At 50.4% G+C, this 20308-nt stretch overlaps 2 protein-coding genes and 1 long non-coding RNA gene across 4 annotated transcripts in view; 1 reads left to right on the forward strand and 2 right to left on the reverse strand.

Annotated features, from left to right (window-relative positions):
* Positions 1-260: 260 nt before the first annotated feature.
* Positions 261-9157, reverse strand: SLC35B1 (solute carrier family 35 member B1). The gene is made up of 9 exons (XM_038547632.1): positions 8779-9157; positions 8016-8119; positions 7325-7455; positions 7024-7054; positions 6281-6438; positions 5124-5250; positions 4263-4369; positions 3953-4106; positions 261-2827 (listed from the first exon to the last, which is right to left on the reverse strand). Exons 1-9 carry the CDS (start codon positions 8994-8996, stop codon positions 2775-2777), a joined length of 1083 nt encoding a protein of 360 aa, XP_038403560.1. The 5' UTR covers positions 8997-9157; the 3' UTR covers positions 261-2774.
* Positions 9158-11582: 2425 nt separating this feature from the next.
* FAM117A (family with sequence similarity 117 member A) overlaps positions 11583-20308 on the reverse strand; it is a 42909-nt gene continuing 34183 nt past the window's right edge. For both annotated transcript variants that reach the window (XM_038547630.1, XM_038547631.1), the window contains exons 4-8: positions 19531-19641; positions 18922-19056; positions 17628-17829; positions 16105-16255; positions 11583-12816 (exon numbers count right to left, since the gene is read on the reverse strand). In XM_038547630.1, the coding sequence (XP_038403558.1) occupies positions 12516-12816; positions 16105-16255; positions 17628-17829; positions 18922-19056; positions 19531-19641 (900 nt within the window). In that variant the 3' untranslated portion in view covers positions 11583-12515. The remainder of the gene's footprint in view (positions 12817-16104; positions 16256-17627; positions 17830-18921; positions 19057-19530; positions 19642-20308) is intronic.
* Positions 16983-19649, forward strand: LOC111097374. The gene is made up of 3 exons (XR_005364471.1): positions 16983-17448; positions 18065-18162; positions 18804-19649. It is a non-coding gene; the product is annotated as an uncharacterized LOC111097374 (long non-coding RNA).

Below are 20308 nucleotides of genomic sequence, written 5' to 3' on the forward strand. Positions count from 1 at the left end.
TTGCTTCTCCCCGCCTGAGGGCACAGTCCAAGGTGTAACTAGGACTCCAGGAACCCTGCGTTCTAGTGAATCTCTTCTGCACATACCCAAGGACCTACCGCAGGTCACTTAACCTTCCCTAACTTGTTTTTCCATTTCTGCAAGGGACAGGTGCTTGCTCCGCCCTCCTTGCGAGGGTGTTAAAGGGCATTGATTCCTCAATGTGTCACCTGAAAGATACAGGAAATGTTTTGAAAGGGATAGGAATTACAAGTAGACTCTTTCTTTCTTTTAATATTTAATTCCTGAATAGCTTTCGCCACGTTTTTACTCCAAATCACACTGGTGGGCCACTCCCCTTACACGAGGCTGCTAGGGGTCCAGGATATGGACAAACTGCTTTACCACAAGCCTGAGACCAACAGCTCAGGAGGTTGACCTGATGGTGTGACCAAAATAGGCATTAAATACAGTACACCCCTAACTAAAAACATAGTGTTTGGGGAAACTTGTGTGCCGGCTCCTTCCCTTGTACACATAGCTGAGAATTAACTACAGATGAAAAGTCCTTTGATCTTAAGAAACCGGAGGCATTGGGCCGCCCAGGGTTAGCGATCACTACTTCTGTTGGGACTTGCCTGGTATTTCACATTTATCAGCCCTTATGCCATGACAGAGCACCGCGGACAATACACCGCGGTCTAACTTGGCACACTCGGTTCCTGAGATCCTATAGGTAAGTGTGCCACGTGAACATACTGGCAGCTCATGCCACATCTTCACCTGTCCCCCATTTGAGCTGAACAACTGCCTCAGTGCAGAGCCACTGCTCTCATTTGACCTGACTGAGGGCAAGAGCATGGTGTGTGTGTGGGGGGGGGGGGGGGGGGGGGGGGGAGCCAGGCAGTTGAAAAGCCCATTTCCCACTTGGCTCCACTTCCTCCTCCTTTCATCTTCCCACACGCTCCAGCTCAAGCCTCGCCTTGCCCAGACACTTGGTTGTTAGCTCTGCGCATCTGAGATGCAATGATTTGTTTACCTGTCTCCCTCTTAGACTATGAACCCCCCAGAGGGGAAGTACTGGTCCTAGTTAGCTTTGAACTCCCAGCAAGTTCACAGTACAAGGCACACAGGAGGGATGGGTTAGGTGGGCAGACGGGGGTGGACAGATACACCAGTGCCAGGCTCTCAGCACACAGTAGGTAGGATATACTAGCTCTGCTATCAGGTGACAGCGATGCTGGGCTGTTGAAGATTTTGTCTTGCTCTTGGTGCCTACAATTAGGCACCTCTGAGACAGTTCCTTGGGAAGGGTGAGGTGGATGCGATCGTCCGATGGCCAGGAGAGCAGGCCTGTCTCCAGCACTGGTCACACCCTCTAACCTCCTATCCAATCCACAGAAGACAGTTTGGAAGAACTATCAGTCCAGAAGAGAAGGAGCTAATTGCTGCAAACTTTGGGATATAAAAAACAGAAAGGGGAAAGGGGTGGAGAAGGAAGGAAGTCCAGTCAGATGTACTTAAAGCCTCTTCTCTCAAGGAGGAGTTCGAAAAGAGTGGGGGCCTTGGGGGCAGGCTGCAGCAACACCAGAGGCCCTAGAGAGCAAAACGAGTGCAAGTGAGGCTGGCTTGAAAGCCTGGGGAGGGATGGCGAGGCAGCCGCTCAGGAAGGAGGCTGGGCTCCCAGCTGGAGAGCCAAGGGGCTGGGGCTGCTGAACAGATGGAGTGCAAGTTGCAGCTGGTGGAAATGCACTTTCATGTGTAAAGTTTGGTCCATGGAGGATTGCGATTTCCAGCTCTGAAGGCGGCTGTGGGCAGGTGGCTCTGCTCCATGCTCCGCCTTTTCCCCCCCGATGCCACCCAGGAAACTTGACAGAGGCTCTGTGCCAGCACCCAGCCACCATGCCTTCCCCCAGCATCCCTTTCAACAGGCAGAAGCTGGCCTGGGGACACCTTGGCACAGCCATGACAGCAGAGGACTGCAATGCTTTAGCAGCTGAAGGGGACAAGGGAATAGGATTAATACAGCCTCCCCAGGAGGGGACTGCATGGACTGAGAACAGATGCAGGGATGGAGGGAGGGAACTGACCTTCCCAAGCTGTTCATGATATATACAACTGGGTCTCCACTCTGAGCTTGCTGGAGCTCTGGCTGAAGAGGAGGCCGTTGGGAAATGTGAAAGCACAGCAGACTTGGAGGCTCTGGGCTCATTTCCCCCAACCTCAAGGGAGGTTTCTTGAGGAAAGACTGTATCTGGAGTTTTTAAAGAAATATTTGCCCACCAGAGCTTGAAGAGATACAGTGATTTTTACATTCTCTGGCTCAGCAGCCAGCCACCTGTCCTGGCAGATTTGGACCTCCACCTGTGGGAACTGAGGCCACAAGCCCAACTGCAAATCTATTAAAGCTTCTCCCTACAATGCCTGGGCTCGTGGCGGGGGAGGTGGGGAGGGATTAGCCACCCAGCCAGGTTACCCACATCCGAGAGGGAGCTTGGGCAAAGAGTATCAAGCTCTGCCTCTTTCCTCTCTCTTCTCTGTTTGCCTTAGGCTGGGCTCCAGGTCATCTAGTACAGAAACTGGCAACTCTGTCTTGTTAAAATCCAAGCACTTTTTAAAGAATATGTGATTTTTGTTTCCTTTTCTTAAAAAACAACAACAAAAAAAACCCCACAAAAAAACAAAAACAGACTGGAACCCAGTCCTTTATCCCTATTGTGTCCATTTGCCCAAGAGATGTCCATATTTGAGACAATAACTTAAATATTCTCGAAGTGGAGGTAGTCTCTCTCTTCCTAGTGGGATGTCTTCTTGGCTCCTTTCCCAAACTTGGCATCGAGACCGAGACCTATGGAAAGGGAGAAGATGGGCTTAGGTTTATGAGGAGAAATGAAACCCACCAATGATTCTGAGGGGGAGTGGGGGAGGGAAGGTCAGCTTTGATTCTCCAAAATTGGAGCTTTAAATAAAACTAACTCCAAATACTGGTTTTATAGAACTCACTCAGAGAAAAAGTATTGCATCAAATGAAAAAAATCACCAAGATTCAGGCAATTACATATAAATAATAAAGTACAGTGAAACTAGAAGAAAAAATGTCAAAACTTTTTAGCTAGTTCTCTTAGCTCATCCACAGCAGCACAAATCTAACTATAATAGTTTTATCCTGTTCAGTGTCTGAGGAACCTAAGTCACTGGAGGAAAATCACTAAAATGAAATGCTCATTAGGAAGGGTGCATTAGAGGCAATATTTCCTTTCATTTATTTTTGAAGATTTTATTTATTTATTCATGAGAGATACAGAAAGTGAAAACAGAGACCCAGGCAGAGGGAGAAGCATGATCCCTGTAGGGAGCCCAATGTGGGACTTGATCCTGGAACTCTGAGATCACGCCCTAAGCCAAAGGCAGACACTCAACTGCTGAACCCCCTAGGTGTCCCTTCTTTTTCTCTTTTAAAAACACTTTCTCTAAAATAACTAAATCAGGCAGCCCAGGTGGCTCAGCGGTTTAAGCGACGCCTTTAGCCCAGGGCCTGATCCTGGAGACCCAGGATCGAGTCCCATGTCAGGCTCCCTGCATGGAGCCTGCTTCTCCCTCTGCCTGTGTCTCTGCCCAGCCTCCCCCTCCTCTCTGTGTCTCTCATGAATAAATAAATATAAACCTTAAAAATAAAATAACTAAATTAATTTCATAAATATAATCTCAGGAAAAAAGTATCATTTTAAATCAATCACAGGCTGCCTGGGGGGCTCAGTCAGTTAAGTGTCGGACTCTTGATTTTGGCTCAGGTCATGAGATCAAGCTCAGCATCGGGCTATGCGTGAAGTCGGGAGGCTGCATAGGATTCTCTTTCTCCTTCTCCTGCTCCCCACTCCCCCCCTCTCAAAAAAATTAATTAATTAGAATAAAAAGAAATAAAGCTCTGTGACTATTGCTTCACGTGCCTGGAGATGTTCTGCAGAAAACTTACCCAAGAACACAAGCACGGTGCCCACCCACTGCAAGGGGCTGATGGGATTGGCGAAGAGGATCACAGAGGCCAAAATAGTGAAGAACTTTCGAGTTGTGGTGATGATGGAGCAGGTCAGGGGGCCAAAATACACAACTGTCATGAAGATGAAGCTCTAGAGAGACCGAGAAAACAAGATCAGGCTGGCCCTGGGGATCCACCCCAAAATCTAAAGTCTGCGCTAGGACATCAGGGCTCGCCTTGCCACCCCTTCTCCCAGCCAGGTCAGTGTCTCTTGAGGAGCCAAGCCACCCCATCTCGAGGTACTCACCTGACCCAGGGCACTGGTCAGACCAAAGAGCAGAATGTTATAGATGATGTTGGGGTACCTTTCGGCAAAGCTCAAGAACTCCCAGAGCTCCCCAGTGAACAGGATTCCTGGGGAGAAATGCCAAAGATGAATGGCACACCTTGTGTGCCTGTGCCAGCACATGTGTTTGTACATAGCCCAGCAAAGTACTCTGCAGGAGAGCCAGGTGTGGGAAGTGCAGGAACTGAGTTCAAACTGCCCCACCAGGCATCCTATTCCTAGTTTCCTGATTAGAGAAAACTAACTAAAGACTCTTCTAAGAGAGGCTTGAGAGTCAATTCGTTATTTCTGCCAAAGTCACTGGAAGCAGAGAATGTCAGATGTTGGGGAGATACACACATCTCCAGCCTAAGGCAACTCCAAGCACTGGTCACCTCCAGCCATCAGCAGTCTCCTCTGTTAACCCTACTGTGCTATTCAAAAGATACTTCCCACATGTGTCCAGATTTGAAAAAAGGTTAGGAAACACCGATTTAAAAGCAAATGCACTCATATTCGAACTACATTTGTATACCAATATCTCATCTCTCTCAGAAGGGAAGTTCTCCCAAGGTCCTTCTGTGACCCACTACCACGTGTCCTCCCACGGTAGCTGGCACAGGTCTAACCATGATTGTGCCAGTCATGAGAAGCAAGCAGAACCCACCAAGAAAGGTTTCTCCAGGAAGGTTTGGCAGGGGTTTGGACAGAGGGGCATCTTAGAGCTGAAACAGGCCTTTGGCCTGGCAAAATTAGCAACCACCATCTGAGCTAGGGATCAACTGGAGGGGGGCAGTCTGCCCCCTGGTGATACACAGAAAGAATAGCAGAACCACTCCTTACCAGCTCCCAGCAATAATGTCGACCAAAGGTTGATATTCAACATCATGTGGTTGGAGCCTGTTTGGTAATGAGCCCGCATGTGGTCCTGGGAAACGCCTGTCAGTCCATCCAGCGTCAGAGATAATAACTGAAAAGAGAGAATGTACCCAGCAGTGAAGAGGCCACCAGGGCCCCTCCCTAACCCAGGACATAGGACTCACTTCTCTGAGACTCCTCACAAAGCTGCTGTCTTAAGACAGGGTCCTCAGAACAAAATGCTACCATTTGGTCATGGGTGAAGGGTCAAGAGAGATCATGATCACTGCCTCCTGCCCCACCCAGGCACTAGAAAAGAAAGCTATCTGACCCACAGAGTCCTAATGTAATCAGAGTGGGATGGGAAGCCTAGCACTTCCTAACGTAGTGCCATGAAGCCTCACGTGCAGGGGCCTGAAACTCATTGTGGTGAGCCATATATTTTCCCATTATGGTAGAGAAAGGAAATGTAGTCCTGGCCTGTTAGGCTCCTGGCTTGGAGTAGTAATCCAGACTGGATTCTGTGGTCACACTACCAGGATTAGAAGCCTGGGCAAAGTTAGCCACTACCTCTGCCATTAATAGCCATGTGACCATGACAAGTGACTTAATCTCTCTGTATCTCAGTGTCTTCACAATGAAAAGGGAAATAGTACTTTAGTATCTCAGTGTCTTTACAAGTAAAATGGAGATAGTATTTTATACGTTATAAGGTTTCTCTTGTAAAAATTAACCAACGAATAGGTGAACCACTGGGAACAATACCTAATCCAAAGTAAGCAAGAGCTACTATAGTATTATTTTAAACTCCTGGCTTCCAGGTTTCTCAGAAAGCCACAATGAGAGACACGCTATTCCTTCCCTATTTGTTCTCAGGTCTCTCTGGCCTCACACTAGCATTTAACTGCAGGCCTCAGAGTCATCACTTCCCCAGGAGAGCTGAGCTGTTGTTAAATATTTCGGGCTTCCCACTATGGCCTTAGCAGAGCCAGGGGCCACGCAGCAAGAGACAAAGACCAGAAATGGGGGCAAGGAGCAACACAATCTCTCTTGACATATAACCGGCCTTTTACATGCCCAGGTGGGATGCTCCTTGGTTGTGATTACTGGAAAAGGCTGCCTTTCCCACCAGGATCACATACCAGAAGCAGCTCTCCGTAGCCAACTGTGTGTTCTTCCATCCCAACTACTTTCTTGGGTTTGTACATGAAAAGGGCCACTCCAGCCACAATTAGCAACACACACAGGTACTTGGCCATTGGGTACTTCTTCTTCAAGAGGGTAACTCCAAGGAGCATGACTACAGGGAAGAAACAGTGGAAAATTCGGGTACCCACAGGCATTGATGAGCCCAACACTGTCCTCTTAGGAGCCAAGAAGAGACTCCCGGGAGAAAACAATGTCTGAGAAGGAAGGCCTGCAGAGGCTAAGAGGAAGGCACAAGGCTGGCACCTAGATACAGACGATTGAGCAACAGGGTGAACAAAGGATATAAGGCAGGGAAAAGGCAGAGAACAAAGGTGAAAGATCTAAGAAGGAACGGGGGCAAGGGTGGGGACAGTGAACGTGTGAGAGATTGAGAGAAAGAAACTGATGATCAAAATGCAACTTAGGATGTCTAATGACAATGTAAGCACACAAGACACCAAAATGACTGGCATGTGAAACACTAGGTAAGCCTCTAGCTTCCAGCCCATGCATACCCAATACCATCGGAAGTGATATAGAAATGACAGGATGACAGGAGAAAAGGACAAAGGGACGGCACTGGAGATAGCTGGGCTGGCATAACCACTCCACAGGGATACACAGCTCTGGGAGAGGAACAGAGAGCCTACTCCAGGAAGGGTGACGATGGTAGAGGGAGAGATCATCTTCTGCTTACCTGGGATTGGCTTGCAGGATTTACCAAGGACCTGAAATGAAATTCAGCAAATAATATCTGAGCCTCTGTGATGTGCCAGGCACTGTGGTAGGTGCTATGCTAAGATGAGTAATTGTGGGGCCTGCACCAGAAACCACAGCCTATTGTGGGCAACCCACCACCACTATGCTTCAGATCTGCAGTTCTTTGCTCTCTGAATTTCTCCACCACATTCTCTTTTAAGTCACAGACCTGAGCGAGGAATTCTTAGTTCTTATCAAACAACTTCTGAGCCAACCCATGTCACACCCTGAGGTTTCACCTGAGTTGGATAGTTGACAAACTGTAGTGCTGAGTTGCTAGAGACCATGGCACCCAGATAGGAGACAGAACAGGCAGCATAGAGCCAGCTCCGAGTACGATCCACCCTGGCAGTGTCAAAAAACTGGATCACTGGAAAAAGATAAAAAAACATATAAGAGAAACCTGGTGGGCCCAGGATGGGCCACTGAGCGAAAGTTGAAGCCACATGAAAGGAATATGTCAAATAAGACGAGAAGCATAAGATATTTCTGTCCTCTTAGACTGGAAAAACCTCTGAAGATTATTCAACTCTCCAGTCTCATCTACACCAAGCACAAGACCACATGCAGAGCAGAAATGGGGGCTCATTCAGTTCAAGGGACGAGTTAGCTCTGCTGTAGCTCCCAGGGAACAAAGAGAGAAGCTCAAAACATGTTTGAAGCGTGCACATAAAGGAAACTCAAAGGGAAGAAGAAAAAAAAAATTAAGTATTCCCAGTGGGGATCTGGAACACAGAAGACCCATTCTCTGCACATTTCTGACTCAGAAGTTGGTCTAATTTAAGGAAATAGGGTTTTGCCCCATTCCAAACCCATTGGTTTTGTCGACTGAACAGAGAACGTCCTAAGGACGGTGGGAATGTTGAGAGTAAGACCTCAGAGGTGGACAGGGAGGGGGGCACACAACAGATTTACTACATAGGTACTCACAGATCTTGGCAAACACAGCATTGATCACACACTGGATGAACACCAAAGTTAAGGCAAAAGTGAATGTTTCCTGCTTGGCTCCCTCCCCATACTTTCCTCTTGTTCTAAGAATGAAATGATAAGAAAAAAAGGGAGAAGAATTAGTATATTTTCGTTCGGGGCCATCTAGTATGTCTAGTCACTGACAGCTTTAAAATGATCTTGCTTCTTCGGACGACGGGACAGTTTGGTAAGGTTCACTGGCCTCGTTCACAAAAGGGGGGCTGATTTTTATTGGATCTAGAAAGCAGACATCCCAGTCTGCTGATCTCGGAGCCTTGGGAAAGAATATCCGTAAAGGATGGAGCTAGAGGAAATGTGGAAAAACAGACGGTGGAACGAGGTACCCCCAAATAGCAGATGAAAGAATTTGGGCTACAGCAGTAAGGCCAAAGGCAAAAGAACCAAACGTCGGAACGTCCCGCTGTCTGCAAACATCGGAAGTCCCAAAGAGAAGGTGGCACAGGCACGGAAACTCGGTGGGGGTGGGGAGACTGCTCACCCTGTAAAACCCAAGCCCTTGGAACCAACAGGGAGAAAAACAAGGGAAGAAAAATAGCCAGGTCCCGAGAATCCGGAGACCAACTTTCGCATTTTGGAAATGTGAGCAGGCTCTGCCGCGGCGGCAAAGGTGTGGGGGTGCTGGGAGGGCGCGGGCAAGAGGGAACGCCCGGGCCGGGGGCGGGGGGACAGGTCTGCGCTCCGGCCCCAGGAATCCGCTCACATCTTTTCCTGCAGGATCCCATAGTAGAAATAGCAGACAAAGACGCCGAGGAAGCAGAGCGGCAGGCGCAGCCGGTCGGGCACCAGGGAGCTGCTAGCGGCCATGAGACGCCCGGACGACCCGACCGGAGACCCGCTCACAGCCGGCAGCGGCAGCGGCAGCGGCGGCGGCGGCGACAGCTCCAGCCGGACATCGCCGACCGGCGACAGGGGCCTCATAGGAGCTGCATGAGACCGCCGCGCAGTAGGCCCCAGCAGCCACCGCCAGAGCTGCCAGCTCAGGGCCTCCGCGGGGGGAGACGCCTTGGGACCCAGAAGCCGTCCCCAAGTAAAGGAGATCCGCCCTGGGACCTTAGTTTCGTCCCTGCTGACCAAGGGAGTCAGCCGCTCGGGCACCAATTCCGTACCCTCGGGTTCTTCCGATCAGGCAATTCCGAGGACAGCTGCGACCCGGAACTCGGCGGGGCGGCCTAGGAGCTACGCAGGCGAGGAATGATGACGTATGAGGATGTGGAGCTCACCCATTGGCTGCGCTTTGCGGAGACGGACAGGTGAGCGGGGAGGAGGTGCGGCCGGCTGGGCTAATCCCACGATCTCTTCCCCAGTCGGCGGTCAGGCTTCCGCTGGGTCCTAACGCCGGGAAGTCTCAGTGGAACCTCAGCGCCCCCTAGCTGCTGCCCCGCGTCAGCGTCTCACCTTCTGCCAGAGTGTTCAAGGCCTCCTTCCAAGGGCGCATCACTAGGCTTCCAAGGGGGTCACCTACGCGTGTCGCCTACCTTCCGAGCCACAGTTTTCCCAGCCTGGAAACTAGGGATAGATAATTAGCAAAAGCCACCTTGTCGCCTCTTCACTGTTCCGAGGATCACATGAGCTGAGATTTGTGAAAGTGTTTCATAAACTGTCAAGTGTGCTGTGAGCAAGCTTAAGCTATCATTAGTCATTACACTTTCCCCAACTCTGATCTTATTTTCTCACATCCTGTAAGTGGAAATGGAAGCTTACCGAAGTGGATCTTCTCCTGGGGCCTTACACCTCACCAATGATGGAACACAACCCTCCAGTGGCCCTCCAGGTTCGAAATTTCCCATTCATCACCTCTCTTTTTACCCCTCTCTCATTCGAGGCTGGGCCTCCTCACCTGCTACCTGCTAGCACCAAGGGCTAGGGCAAGACCCCAGGACATTGCACTACAACCCCCAAGCCCCACTTAGCCAATGGACTCTGGGCTGCTATCTGGGTAGAGGCTCCTTCTCTGCTTCTGAGAGCCCCGTCCTTTGGCACAGCCTCCGCCAAAGGAAGGAAACTCGGGGCAGCACCACACCCATCACTCCAGGCCTGACTCACTGAGGCTTTGGGGGTAGGCCAAACATCTTTCAGGGGGAGGGGTAAGAAATAGCAGACAGGGTCTGTCCTCAAACCCGGGTCTCCTTTCTATCAGTGGAGGTGGGGGGCCCCTCACATTTGCTGTCTTGCCCAGTGGCTTATTCACAAGCCAGCCTGTGATTCCAGGGCCCAAACAATAGCTGGAGTGAGAGACCTGGGTTCCAGTCCCAGCTCACCGGCTTCACCCACTGGGACTTCACAAACAATTCTCTTGACCTCTGAGTCAAGTCTCCTCATCAGAAATCGGTGGGAAAATAACAAGCGGGAGAGCGCTGTAGTTAGAAGCATGGGCACCGGATTCAAATGATCTGCTTCATCTTAGCTCCCCAACTTTGCATCTGTCTTTGGAGTAAAGTTATACAATCTTTTCTGTCCTCTCATTTAGTACAGTGGGATTGATCACATTTCTCTCATTGGGTTGTGGTGGTATTTCGGTAACATTTTATGCCAAGTGCTATGACACGATCTGATGCTTACCAAGCCAAAGAATGATAGTTGGCATAGCCGCCTTTGGGAGTTTGTCTTGAGGTCTTAGGACATAGATACAATGGTAGTTATTATGACTTCCCTTGGGGTAGTCAACTTTTCACCCATACACTGGGGATAATATGTCCAGTGAAAATGTTTGTAAATCATAAAGCACCATCAGAATGTTGGGATGGTCATTCGCATCCCCCCCCCCCCCGGCCCCCCAAAGCCTCTGAGCTTTTATCAGGTGCAGTTCTATAAAGCTGAGAGGCCAGGATCCCTGGGTGGCCCAGCAGTTTAGCGCCACCTTCAGCCCAGGGTGTGATCCTGGAGACCCAGGATCGAGTCCGGCATCAGGCTCCCTGCATGGAGCCTGCTTCTCCCTCTGCCTGTGTCTATGTCTCTGCCTTTTGCTCTCTGTGTGTCTCTCATGAATAAATAAAATCTTAAAAAATAAAATAAAAAAAAAAAAGCTGAGAGGCTGCAAACCCCTCTGTGCTATGGGTACTCATGAGATAGAATACTCCAGAAGAGCTAAAGCTTCCCTAACCCTGTGCCAAGAGATGCAACCCAACCACCATTCCCTGGTTTGTTCCCCTTGCCAGTGCAAGGAGCACCCACAATGTCAGACTTGGTCACCCTCACTTCCTCTCTCAAACCCATTCTCCCTAGGGAGCTTTGCCAGACTCACCCAGAATAAGTGACTTCCCCACTGACTCCTTCACCCCACCTCCACCATGCTATTCATTCTGGACAGCCTCTCCATGGACCTACTGCTTAGATGTCCATCTAAAGAATCCAAGCCTCATGACCTGAGGACAGAAACTCTGGGCATCCATACAACACCCACATCCACATCATTACGTGGATGAAGCGATCAATATAGTAACCCTCAATCTCCATCCCATTCTCCACCGCCCCCCCCCAAAAAAAACATTTAACAGAACCTCAAGCTGCTGGGAATACTTATTTATTTGGTCTATTAACACCAAGATCTGCAAAAAACAACTTCTAAACACAGGATAAGAAAACTTGAACATTAACATTCTTCTTCAATTTTGTGTAAGCTCTGCAGTACGGAAAATATACAAACTTCAAACAGCTGCAAAAATAGTGTCTTTGGGAGAAAATAGAGTTTCTACATCGATACAAGAAAAATAGGCATTTTTCTAATCCAACCCAGTCCTGGGGCAGGTGGAGGGTGTAGAGTCGCCGCTTGCCACCTAGAGGAATGCCAGCTCTCCTTCTCCCCCACCACCCACCAGGGGCTGGGCAAGCTGGGCTGCTGCTTAAGACAATCTTAGGGTGAAAGCGAGATGAGAATGCCACTTGGGAAAACGCTTGGTTCCCCCCTCTGCCAGCAGCTGGATTGGTCAAGTGTTATGGCCCTTTAGGGCTGCTTTGGTCAGCTCCTCCAATCAGAGGGAGGCATGGGGATGGGGGCCGGGAGGACGGGGGTATCTATCTTCAGGTCTCCTCTTCCATGTCTGTGGAGGAGAGGGAAGGAAATCTGTGGTGTCCCCTCTCCTTTGATCATGGCCAGCTTGTTCCATGACAAGGTCAAGGGGCCCAGATATAGTCCTTTGGACTCACACCCAGAGGTGGGGGACCCAAGACCTTCTGGGTGAATTTTCCACCAAGTGAGAGAGGCGGCAAGAACACAGGTGTGACTTGTGAGTTGCCCAGCTGCTAGTGGAGAAGGCAGGTCCCCTCACATCCGGAGGGACCGGTGTCCATCAGAAAGAGGACCCGGGGCTTTGACACAATAAATGAAAGTGCTCGAAGGCCGAGAGGGAAGGGCTCCTTTGTCCCCAACCTCAGGGGAGCTGGGGAGGGGCCTGCCACCAAGGCACTGGTCTCCATGGTGAAGTGGTAGGGTTGGGGCCCTCAGACCACCAGGGAACTCTGGAAGAGCACGGGCTCTTCTGATGGCGGAGTGCGCTGCCATGGCTCAAACGGCAGCGAGGAGGCTTTGGAGGCCTCTGGATCCTTCCGAGGCGGTGGCCTGGGGCTGGGGGGCGGCAGGGGGGACCCCGGGCTTGAGGGGCAGTTACGGAAAATGAAGCCCATGCTGGGGAAGAGAGGCTTCATCAAGCTGACGGGGCAGAAGGCCGAGCCGGTCGGGTTGAAATGGACTTTGTTCTTGTCAGGACAGGAAGTCAGGAAGGCCAGGTCAGGGCCTGGGGACCTGGAGAATGGTGAGAGAAAAACATAGACACACACACACACACGTAGAGAAAGAGCCAGTGAGAAGGGATGGGAGACATCACAGCATCAGGGGACAAAGGAGCTGGGTCTCTGTTTGAATAGGATGGTGACTCTACCAAAAAAATGACAGGTGACTGAGCCTTGACAAGCCTTTAGGCCTCCAGCAACCCATTTATTTGGAATATGGCTAAACAACGGGAAATCTACCTCAGCTAGAAACAGGAGGACCTGAAGGTAGGCAGGAAGGAAGATTCCTGACAATGTGACTTTTATTTTATTTTATTTTATTTTATTTTATTTTATTTTATTTTATTTTATTTTATTAATTTTTTTTTTATAAATTGTAAGACTTGATTTTTTTTTTAATTTATTTATGATAGTCACACACACAGAGAGAGAAAGGCAAAGACATAGGCAGAGGGAGAAGCAGGCTCCATACACCGGGAGCCTGACGTGGGATTCGATCCTGGGTCTCCAGGATCGCGCCGTGGGCCAAAGGCAGGCACTAAACCGCTGCGCCACCCAGGGATCCCACAATGTGACTTTTAAAAGAGGAGTCAAGGGATCTTTTAATTGGAGGTATGTCATCAGTAAACAGCGTTTGGGGGGCAGACAGCTTGCCTAGAAACAGAGACCAGGCAACATTATTTTCTAAGACTGTGTAGCCTAAAGCAGGGTTTCTCAGTATCAACCCTATTGACATCTTGAGCTGGATGATTCTTGGTTGTGGGGAGCTGTCCTGTGCATCGTAGGATGCTTAAGAGCATCCCTGGTCCCCTACACACTAGAAGCCAGGAGCACCTGTGCACCCTGGATGTTGTAACAACCAAAAAAGTTTCCTAATATTGCCAAATGCCCCCTGGGGGGGGGGGGGGTGTTTCCCCCATTAAAATCTACCAACTTCAGGAGTCTCATTCTTGAACACATTTGAAAGGTGTGATTTTTCAAAGGCCTTGCTGAGACACAAGGGTAACAACCATTGAGAGAAGGCAGGCAGACCTTATTAGGAGGTCTGGGCTCTAACTCACCCTGTGGTCTCAACCCACCTGCCTTACCTTTCATGTGGAAAGAACCATCCCCACCCTTCTGATCATGTGGAAGAAATGGAAGGATAAAAGGAGTGACGTCAGGTAGAGTAAGGGATCCTTATGATAAAGAAGATTCGGCCATGCTTTGAGGGGGAAGCAGCTGAGAAGCTGCTGGTTGTGAGGGTTGCGGGAAGAAGGCAAATGTGTGGTACGATGGTGAAGCTCTGTTGCCAGCAGATCCCTTGACTGCCTTCCTCTTTACTATATAGACAGAAAGATGAACTTAGCATATAGTATGGTAAATTGATGACCACTTTAATTATAGAATTCTAAAAAAATTTCAAACCGAGGAAGATGAGCGAGACACAAGGAGGGCAGGGGTGAGCAGAGAGCGATAGGTGAAGAAGAGGTGAAGATCCATGTGCTGGGTGTATTTGGGAAGGCCTGGGCAGCAGGATCTCACCTGACCAAGAAGGCTTTACGAGAATCCCACCTTATGGACAGTGGAAAATGGGCAGGAGAGGGGACTGCTCTCAGTGTGTGCATGCACACATGGGGAAGGTTACCCAGGAAACCAAGCACCACTTTAAGGACATGGGGGCAAACGGCATGACCCTGAATGGCTTGATTCCCTGCCCTGGGAAATCCAGGCCATCTTATAAGATCAGCAGCTAGGAAAAGGAAACGTGACAGAGGAATTGCTAAACATAAGAACTTCTCAATGGGAAAAGTTGATCCAGTGACGAGGCCCCAATGAGCTGAGAATTTCTCTCCCAGGGCATCTTAGAAAGCAATCGGTGAGTCAGCCACCCCCCTCTTTAAGGTTTATTTATTTATTTGAGACACAGAGCATGCATACACAAGCAGGGAGAGGGGCAGAGGGAGAGGGGGAGAGAGAAACTCAAGCAGACTCCCTGCTGAGTTCAAAGCCCGACACAGACCTGGATCCCACAACACTGAGATCATGACCCGAGTTGAAATCAAGAGTGGATGCTTCACCAACTGAGCCATCCAGGTGCCCCAAGAGTCACCACCTCTCTTAAAGGGTTAACACAGGGACAGGGAGCTAGAAGAGATGGCTTTAAGACCTCTGCTGGCACCATGAGTCTGTGGAAGAATCAGGACAGGCAATAGCCTAATTTCCACAAGCAATCCCAGGTTGCAGTTACTTGAATATAACATGGACTGGGGAAAGACACAAGAGCCCAGTCTGCTGAAGCTGCAGGAGCTGGTGTTTTGCCTCCATACCACCCCTGAGGAGCCAGGTTTCTTGGAGAGCTATACCAGGCAAGAGCAAAGCTGGGAGCAAAAACCCCGGGGACCATGGTTCTCTCCATAACTCCCACTCTGGCTTCTAGCTGAACCCTCTGCCAGTACCATGGACTGTCCCCTCCCTTATCTGCAACGAACAGAGCTCTCAAGGCTCAAACCCTGTCCTAGCTGCAGCTCAGCTCACACACTATGACCAAATCTGAGATTTGGCCTGAATCTGCCTGAGAATCTGCCTCGCTGACTACCAAGCTGGTGGGGGGAAGGAAGTGAGCTCTTTGGGCACCTGTTACAGGGGGCCGGGTGGGCATTTGGGAAGGTTCAGCCCTCGATTCTCTCTGCTCATGGGAGGGGGCTGTGGTAAAGAGATCAATCATCATCAGAATGGCTTCTGAATTGTCCCACCTGGTTTGGGGATATTCCATAGTCCTTTCTTGTAAGGACTAGAAATTTAGGTCTGGGAGTTGATGACACTTGAACCACTGCAGGCACAGGGTAAAGACTTGACTCAGAAGCAATGAGGAAGCTGTGTTTGGTGCCCCCACCACTCCAGTGGGGACACTTCCCATCTCTGCTAGTATATATTCTCTCTCTCTCTCTCTCTCTCTCTCGACTACTGTCTAGCACACTCACACCTTACCCAGGGATAGAAAAAAATTGAAGAAACAAAGGGTTCGAGTTTCAGATCTCTTTCCTTTCCAGCTCCTGCAGCACTTGTGGCTGGCATGTGGGCAGAGAGCAGGTTTCCATAGAGATCATGATAAGCAAAGATTGAAGGGCTCAGAGTAGGTAATGTCAACAAGTTTGATCATGGAAAAAGTGCAATCCGGATCTCTGAAGTTGACAACGGCCCCAGGCCGAGAGAGTCCAGGACCGAAGAAGGGCAGTTCAGAGGGGACAGCCCAGGGCTCATCCTGATCCCCGCCCCCGCCCCCACCCTCCGCCCCGTCCCATCCGCGGGAAGTACTCACGTGGCCTCTTCGAACACGCGCACTCTCTCGCAGCCTTCCGGGGGCTCCCGCTTGAACACGTAGCTGTGATTGGGCCGAGGAGAGGCGGCAAAGGCAAGGACTGGAGACGGGCTGCTGTCCTCCAGGCAGGTTGGGCGGCCTGGAGAGGAGGCTGCAAACAGAGCAAGGCAGAGGCCAGTGGAGCTGACCCGCTTTCCTGGGCTCAGGCTTCAGTGTAAAGGGGCGAGACCGGGACATGCAGTGAGAGGGCTGGTGGCGCTTATGCTAAGCCAGGTTGTTTGTCCACGCTCTACCTTAAAATATCTTTGAGGCAGCTTACAAAAATCCGTCTCTTGTGCAGGATAACAAAATATAGTTGAGGGGCACCTGGCTGGCTCAGTCGGTTGGGTCTGACTCTTGGTTTCGGCTCAGGTCATGGTCTCAGGGTCGTGAGACTGAGCCCTGCATCAGGCTCCGTGCTAAGTGGGGAGTCTGCTTAAGACTCTCTCTCCTTCTGCCCCTCTCCCCCTATGCCCACTCTCTATCTCTCAAATAAATAAGTAAATGTTTTTTTTAAATACAGTTAAATTGGTGGGAAAATCAGGTCTAACAGCAATGCTATATTCCCAGGAGGAAGACTGCAATCGGGATTCTAAGTCTGACTTACAGAAATCCTAACTTCTGTCTCCCTGCTTTCTTCCAAGACTGCACCACCCTGCTCTGCCAGCCTACCACAGCCTCATTCTCTCCACAGTCTTAAAAAGCTATCCCTTCTTCCAGGAAGAGCTCTTGTACTGACTCAGAGAAGCAGTCTTTACTCAATCCCACTTATGGGAGAAAATCGCTCTCCCTTTCCACACAGCGAATGTACTTTGCCTAGGCTGCAAATATTGACTTTATCTGTATTTATCTCACATTTATTCCTTATTACTCTATGCTCTGTTTGCCTCTGTGTATTGTGAGATCATGCCCTTGACCAGCCTACCTCACAGGGCTCTATGAGAATCCAATTCGGTGAGGCAGGCCACAATGCTTTAGGACAGGAGGATCATTATTGTGGGGAGGAAGGGCTTGGGTCTCATCCTCCTGTAAAGGAGCCAGGCACAGGACTAGGTAGAAATTTTGGAGTCGGAAAGCTTGGGTTTCAATCCGAGTCAAACAGTGTGACCCTGGGGCAAGAGGCCACATTCGCTTATTTTGTATCTTTCACAACCACCTTGAGACCTGTTGCTGGTAATGTGTGCAGTGGACACCTGGACAGACCCATGGGCTTTCTACTCAGCATGCTGAACCTTAGCCAAAGCAGGAGGGTGAGAGGCACTGCTTGGGTCACAGTGAGAACAGAAGTGTAGGCACAGACTTTATGTAAGTTATAAATCAGAATCTATGCAAAAGATCATTGCTACTACTGGCATCACATATAGAATAAAGATGACCCATGAAGATATTTCAGTTGGTTAGGCAAGGAGGGCTCCCAAGCTTGAAATTGATTAGAGGTGGAAAGGGTGGGAGGGCCCCCTGCTGCCCCAGACCCCTCAGCTTACCTTTGTCATTGGGGATGAATGACAACTCCTCGACTGCACCCCGGTGCTCCTCACGGCTGGCCTGGCCTGAAGGCTGGGGGGATGCCAGGGGCACGGAGGGAGAGCTGGCAAGGTTGCCAAGCTCCAGGAGGAGGAGGGGGTGGTCACAGCTGCCACTCTGAGGGGGAGCTGGGGCGCGGTGGCCATCAGGAACATCAAGGATCTGCCAGGAAAGAGGGTGGGGAAGGACTCTCAGGCCCCTCTCTTCAGGCCAGCAGAGCACCAGTGACCCTTAAGCTCCTCCCCTCGCTGTTCTTCTGGCCTCTATCCCTAACACACAGCAGTAACTGGACCTGGCGTTCTCAAGTCACTGATTTAAGGGAAAGCCCTCCCTATTTCTCTCCTAGCATTTGCAACCCAATCTGAAATTGCATGTTTATTTGTCTTGCTTCATCAAGGTGATGCCAACAGCAGGCTGTGGGCCAAGAGAACAGGGACCTTCTCCAGGAACCTGTGGGAAGCACAATAGGGGTCAAACCCCCAGGACGCTAACCACGTAAGCCCCTGTAGGACAGGTGTGCCCATTATCATCACGAGTGAAATACCCCCTCCCTGCTTCTTAACCATCAATGCTACTTGTACCTGCAGCTCACCACATTGTGTGCGGGTATCTGGGTGGGTATAAAATCCTACATATACGTAAATTAAAAATCAACTAGCAAGTAACTCATAAACTAAGGAGTGTGCCCATTAGAATTATATAAATACTGTCCAACTGGCATTCTCCGATTATACTGTGTCAGTATAAAAATGTGCCTGAGACTGCAGAAAACACAGCAAATAATTGTGCCTGGTAGGGGGTGGCTGGGGGTTGGGGGAGGATGCACAGGGGCAACTGGGCATGAAGAATAAATGCAGATCACTAGGTGGACATGGGGGAGAAGTGGTGACACTGACAACTGAGGCCAGTGAGGGCAATGGGGATGAGGACACAGGGAGCAGGGAGCCATTGCCTTGGCAGAAGAGTGATGCGAAGCCCCTTACTTCTAGCTGGGGAGCCTTCCCTCCACCCAGCATGGCTCCCTCTCTTTCCACTCAGCACCACAAAAGCGTGTCCCCAGCCCCACTGCTGGCTCTGCTGGCCTGGTGGCTGAGTCCATGTGAATCTAACAAACTCGATCTGTGTTCCTCATGCAGGCTGGGGTCTGCCCTGCACCAAGGACATGGCTGCAGCGTGGAGCCACCAGAAAGCAAGAGTCCCACTGGCCCGCACCCCGACTCTGCTGTTACACAGTGAGAGCACGCCCCCACTCACCCGCAACAGCTCCTCGTCACCCTGCTCCTTCACAAACACCTCCTCCAGCTCTTGGTTAAGCCCTTCCAGGCTCCGGTGCAGGCAGGGGCTGAGCCGCAGGACAGGTGACCCTGAGGGAAAGCTGGGAGGGGACGCCTGAGGAGGAGGCAGATGGAGCGATCACAGACCCCCCCCCCCACCTCCCCAAAGCCCCATCCAGTGACTAGTTCTGAACAGGGAGTCATGTCCTGTCTACACAGCAGAACCAAGCGAGTAAAGGGGGATCTGGGGACAGAGACAGACTGCAATGGGAAAGCTCAGTGGGCTTTTCTCTGGAAGTCAGCACTTTGAGAGGTCCTGAGGGGCTTTTAGAGTCTGCAGGCTCACTGCCACTCAATCGGAGAGGGGTGCGGGGATTGAGGGGAGAGCCATTTGCGAGGACAAGGAGCCCTTCCAGCCTCACCCAGCAAGCCTGAGGTTGCGCCCAAGCCACCTGGGCAGCCATGGGGCCACAGGGTGTGCAGCGTGGCCAGCTCAGTCAGCAGCAGGAAGCCCCAGAGAACCTGCCCACACGAGGACCACCACCAGTGACAACAAGGGGAGCGGCCTGGGGAGGGGGCGGAAACATACCCTCAGTGCTCCGCGTACCGCATGGTCCCCTTGGAGTGGGGAGCCCCGCTCCTTCTCTTTCCCACTGCGGCTCAGCTTTGTCCTCTGCAGTTGTTGCTTCAACTTGGTAATCTAGCAGCCCAGAGATCGGGTGGGGGCGGGGGGGGGGGTAGGGAGAAAGAGGGAAAAGCAGGTGAAGCAAAGCTAAAGGGCACAGGATCCCTCTTCCCAGGCGTGGCTCCTGCCCGAGGCCCATGAAAATGCATAAAAGGAAGATGGAAAATTTCTCAAGAAACCTTGGTGAATTCATCGGGCAAGCTGGAGACCTTACTAACTAGATATGTGGTGTCTCTGAATGATCATGTAGTTCGTAGATCAGTTGGAAAAATGAATCAGATGGATCAATTTCCAAAAACTTCAAAATATGCAATGCCGAACCCATTTTTGTCTTTCACGGATTCCAAAGTCGTGGACTACTACTCTATTAATAGAAATAGGAAATGATGTTTTTGAATTCACTCTTCAAAGTACATTCACAGCTTTCTCAAAGGCCCTGGAACCAGGAAGGATGGAAGGATCCCCCCACCCCACCACCATTTTAAAGTAGACTGAGCTGAGCAAGGAGCAGACTCTCAAGGAAGAATATCAGATTTTGTCCTGACTTCCAGATCTTGTAACAATTATGTATTATGATCAATAGGCTGGGCTATTATCCCTGTCACATCTATAATTCTGCACCTACTTGTCCTCAGCTGGCAAATGCTCAGGAGATGCAGATCTATTTAAATATGGGCCCAGG

Source organism: Canis lupus, chromosome 9, assembly GCF_011100685.1.
Source record: "Canis lupus familiaris isolate Mischka breed German Shepherd chromosome 9, alternate assembly UU_Cfam_GSD_1.0, whole genome shotgun sequence".
NCBI lineage: Eukaryota > Metazoa > Chordata > Mammalia > Carnivora > Canidae > Canis > Canis lupus.

Excerpts from the sequence above, each read along its gene's own strand:
- SLC35B1 (XM_038547632.1), bottom strand. The coding sequence starts at position 8,996 with ATGAGGCCCCTGTCGCCGGTCGGCGATGTCCGGCTGGAGCTGTCGCCG. Across the intron at positions 7,055-7,324 it reads TTGTCAACTATCCAACTCAG|GTCCTTGGTAAATCCTGCAA; the intron begins GTGAAACCTCAG and ends ATTTCATTTCAG. Across the intron at positions 2,828-3,952 it reads CACCGTGCTTGTGTTCTTGG|GTCTCGGTCTCGATGCCAAG; the intron begins GTAAGTTTTCTG and ends CCCTTTCCATAG.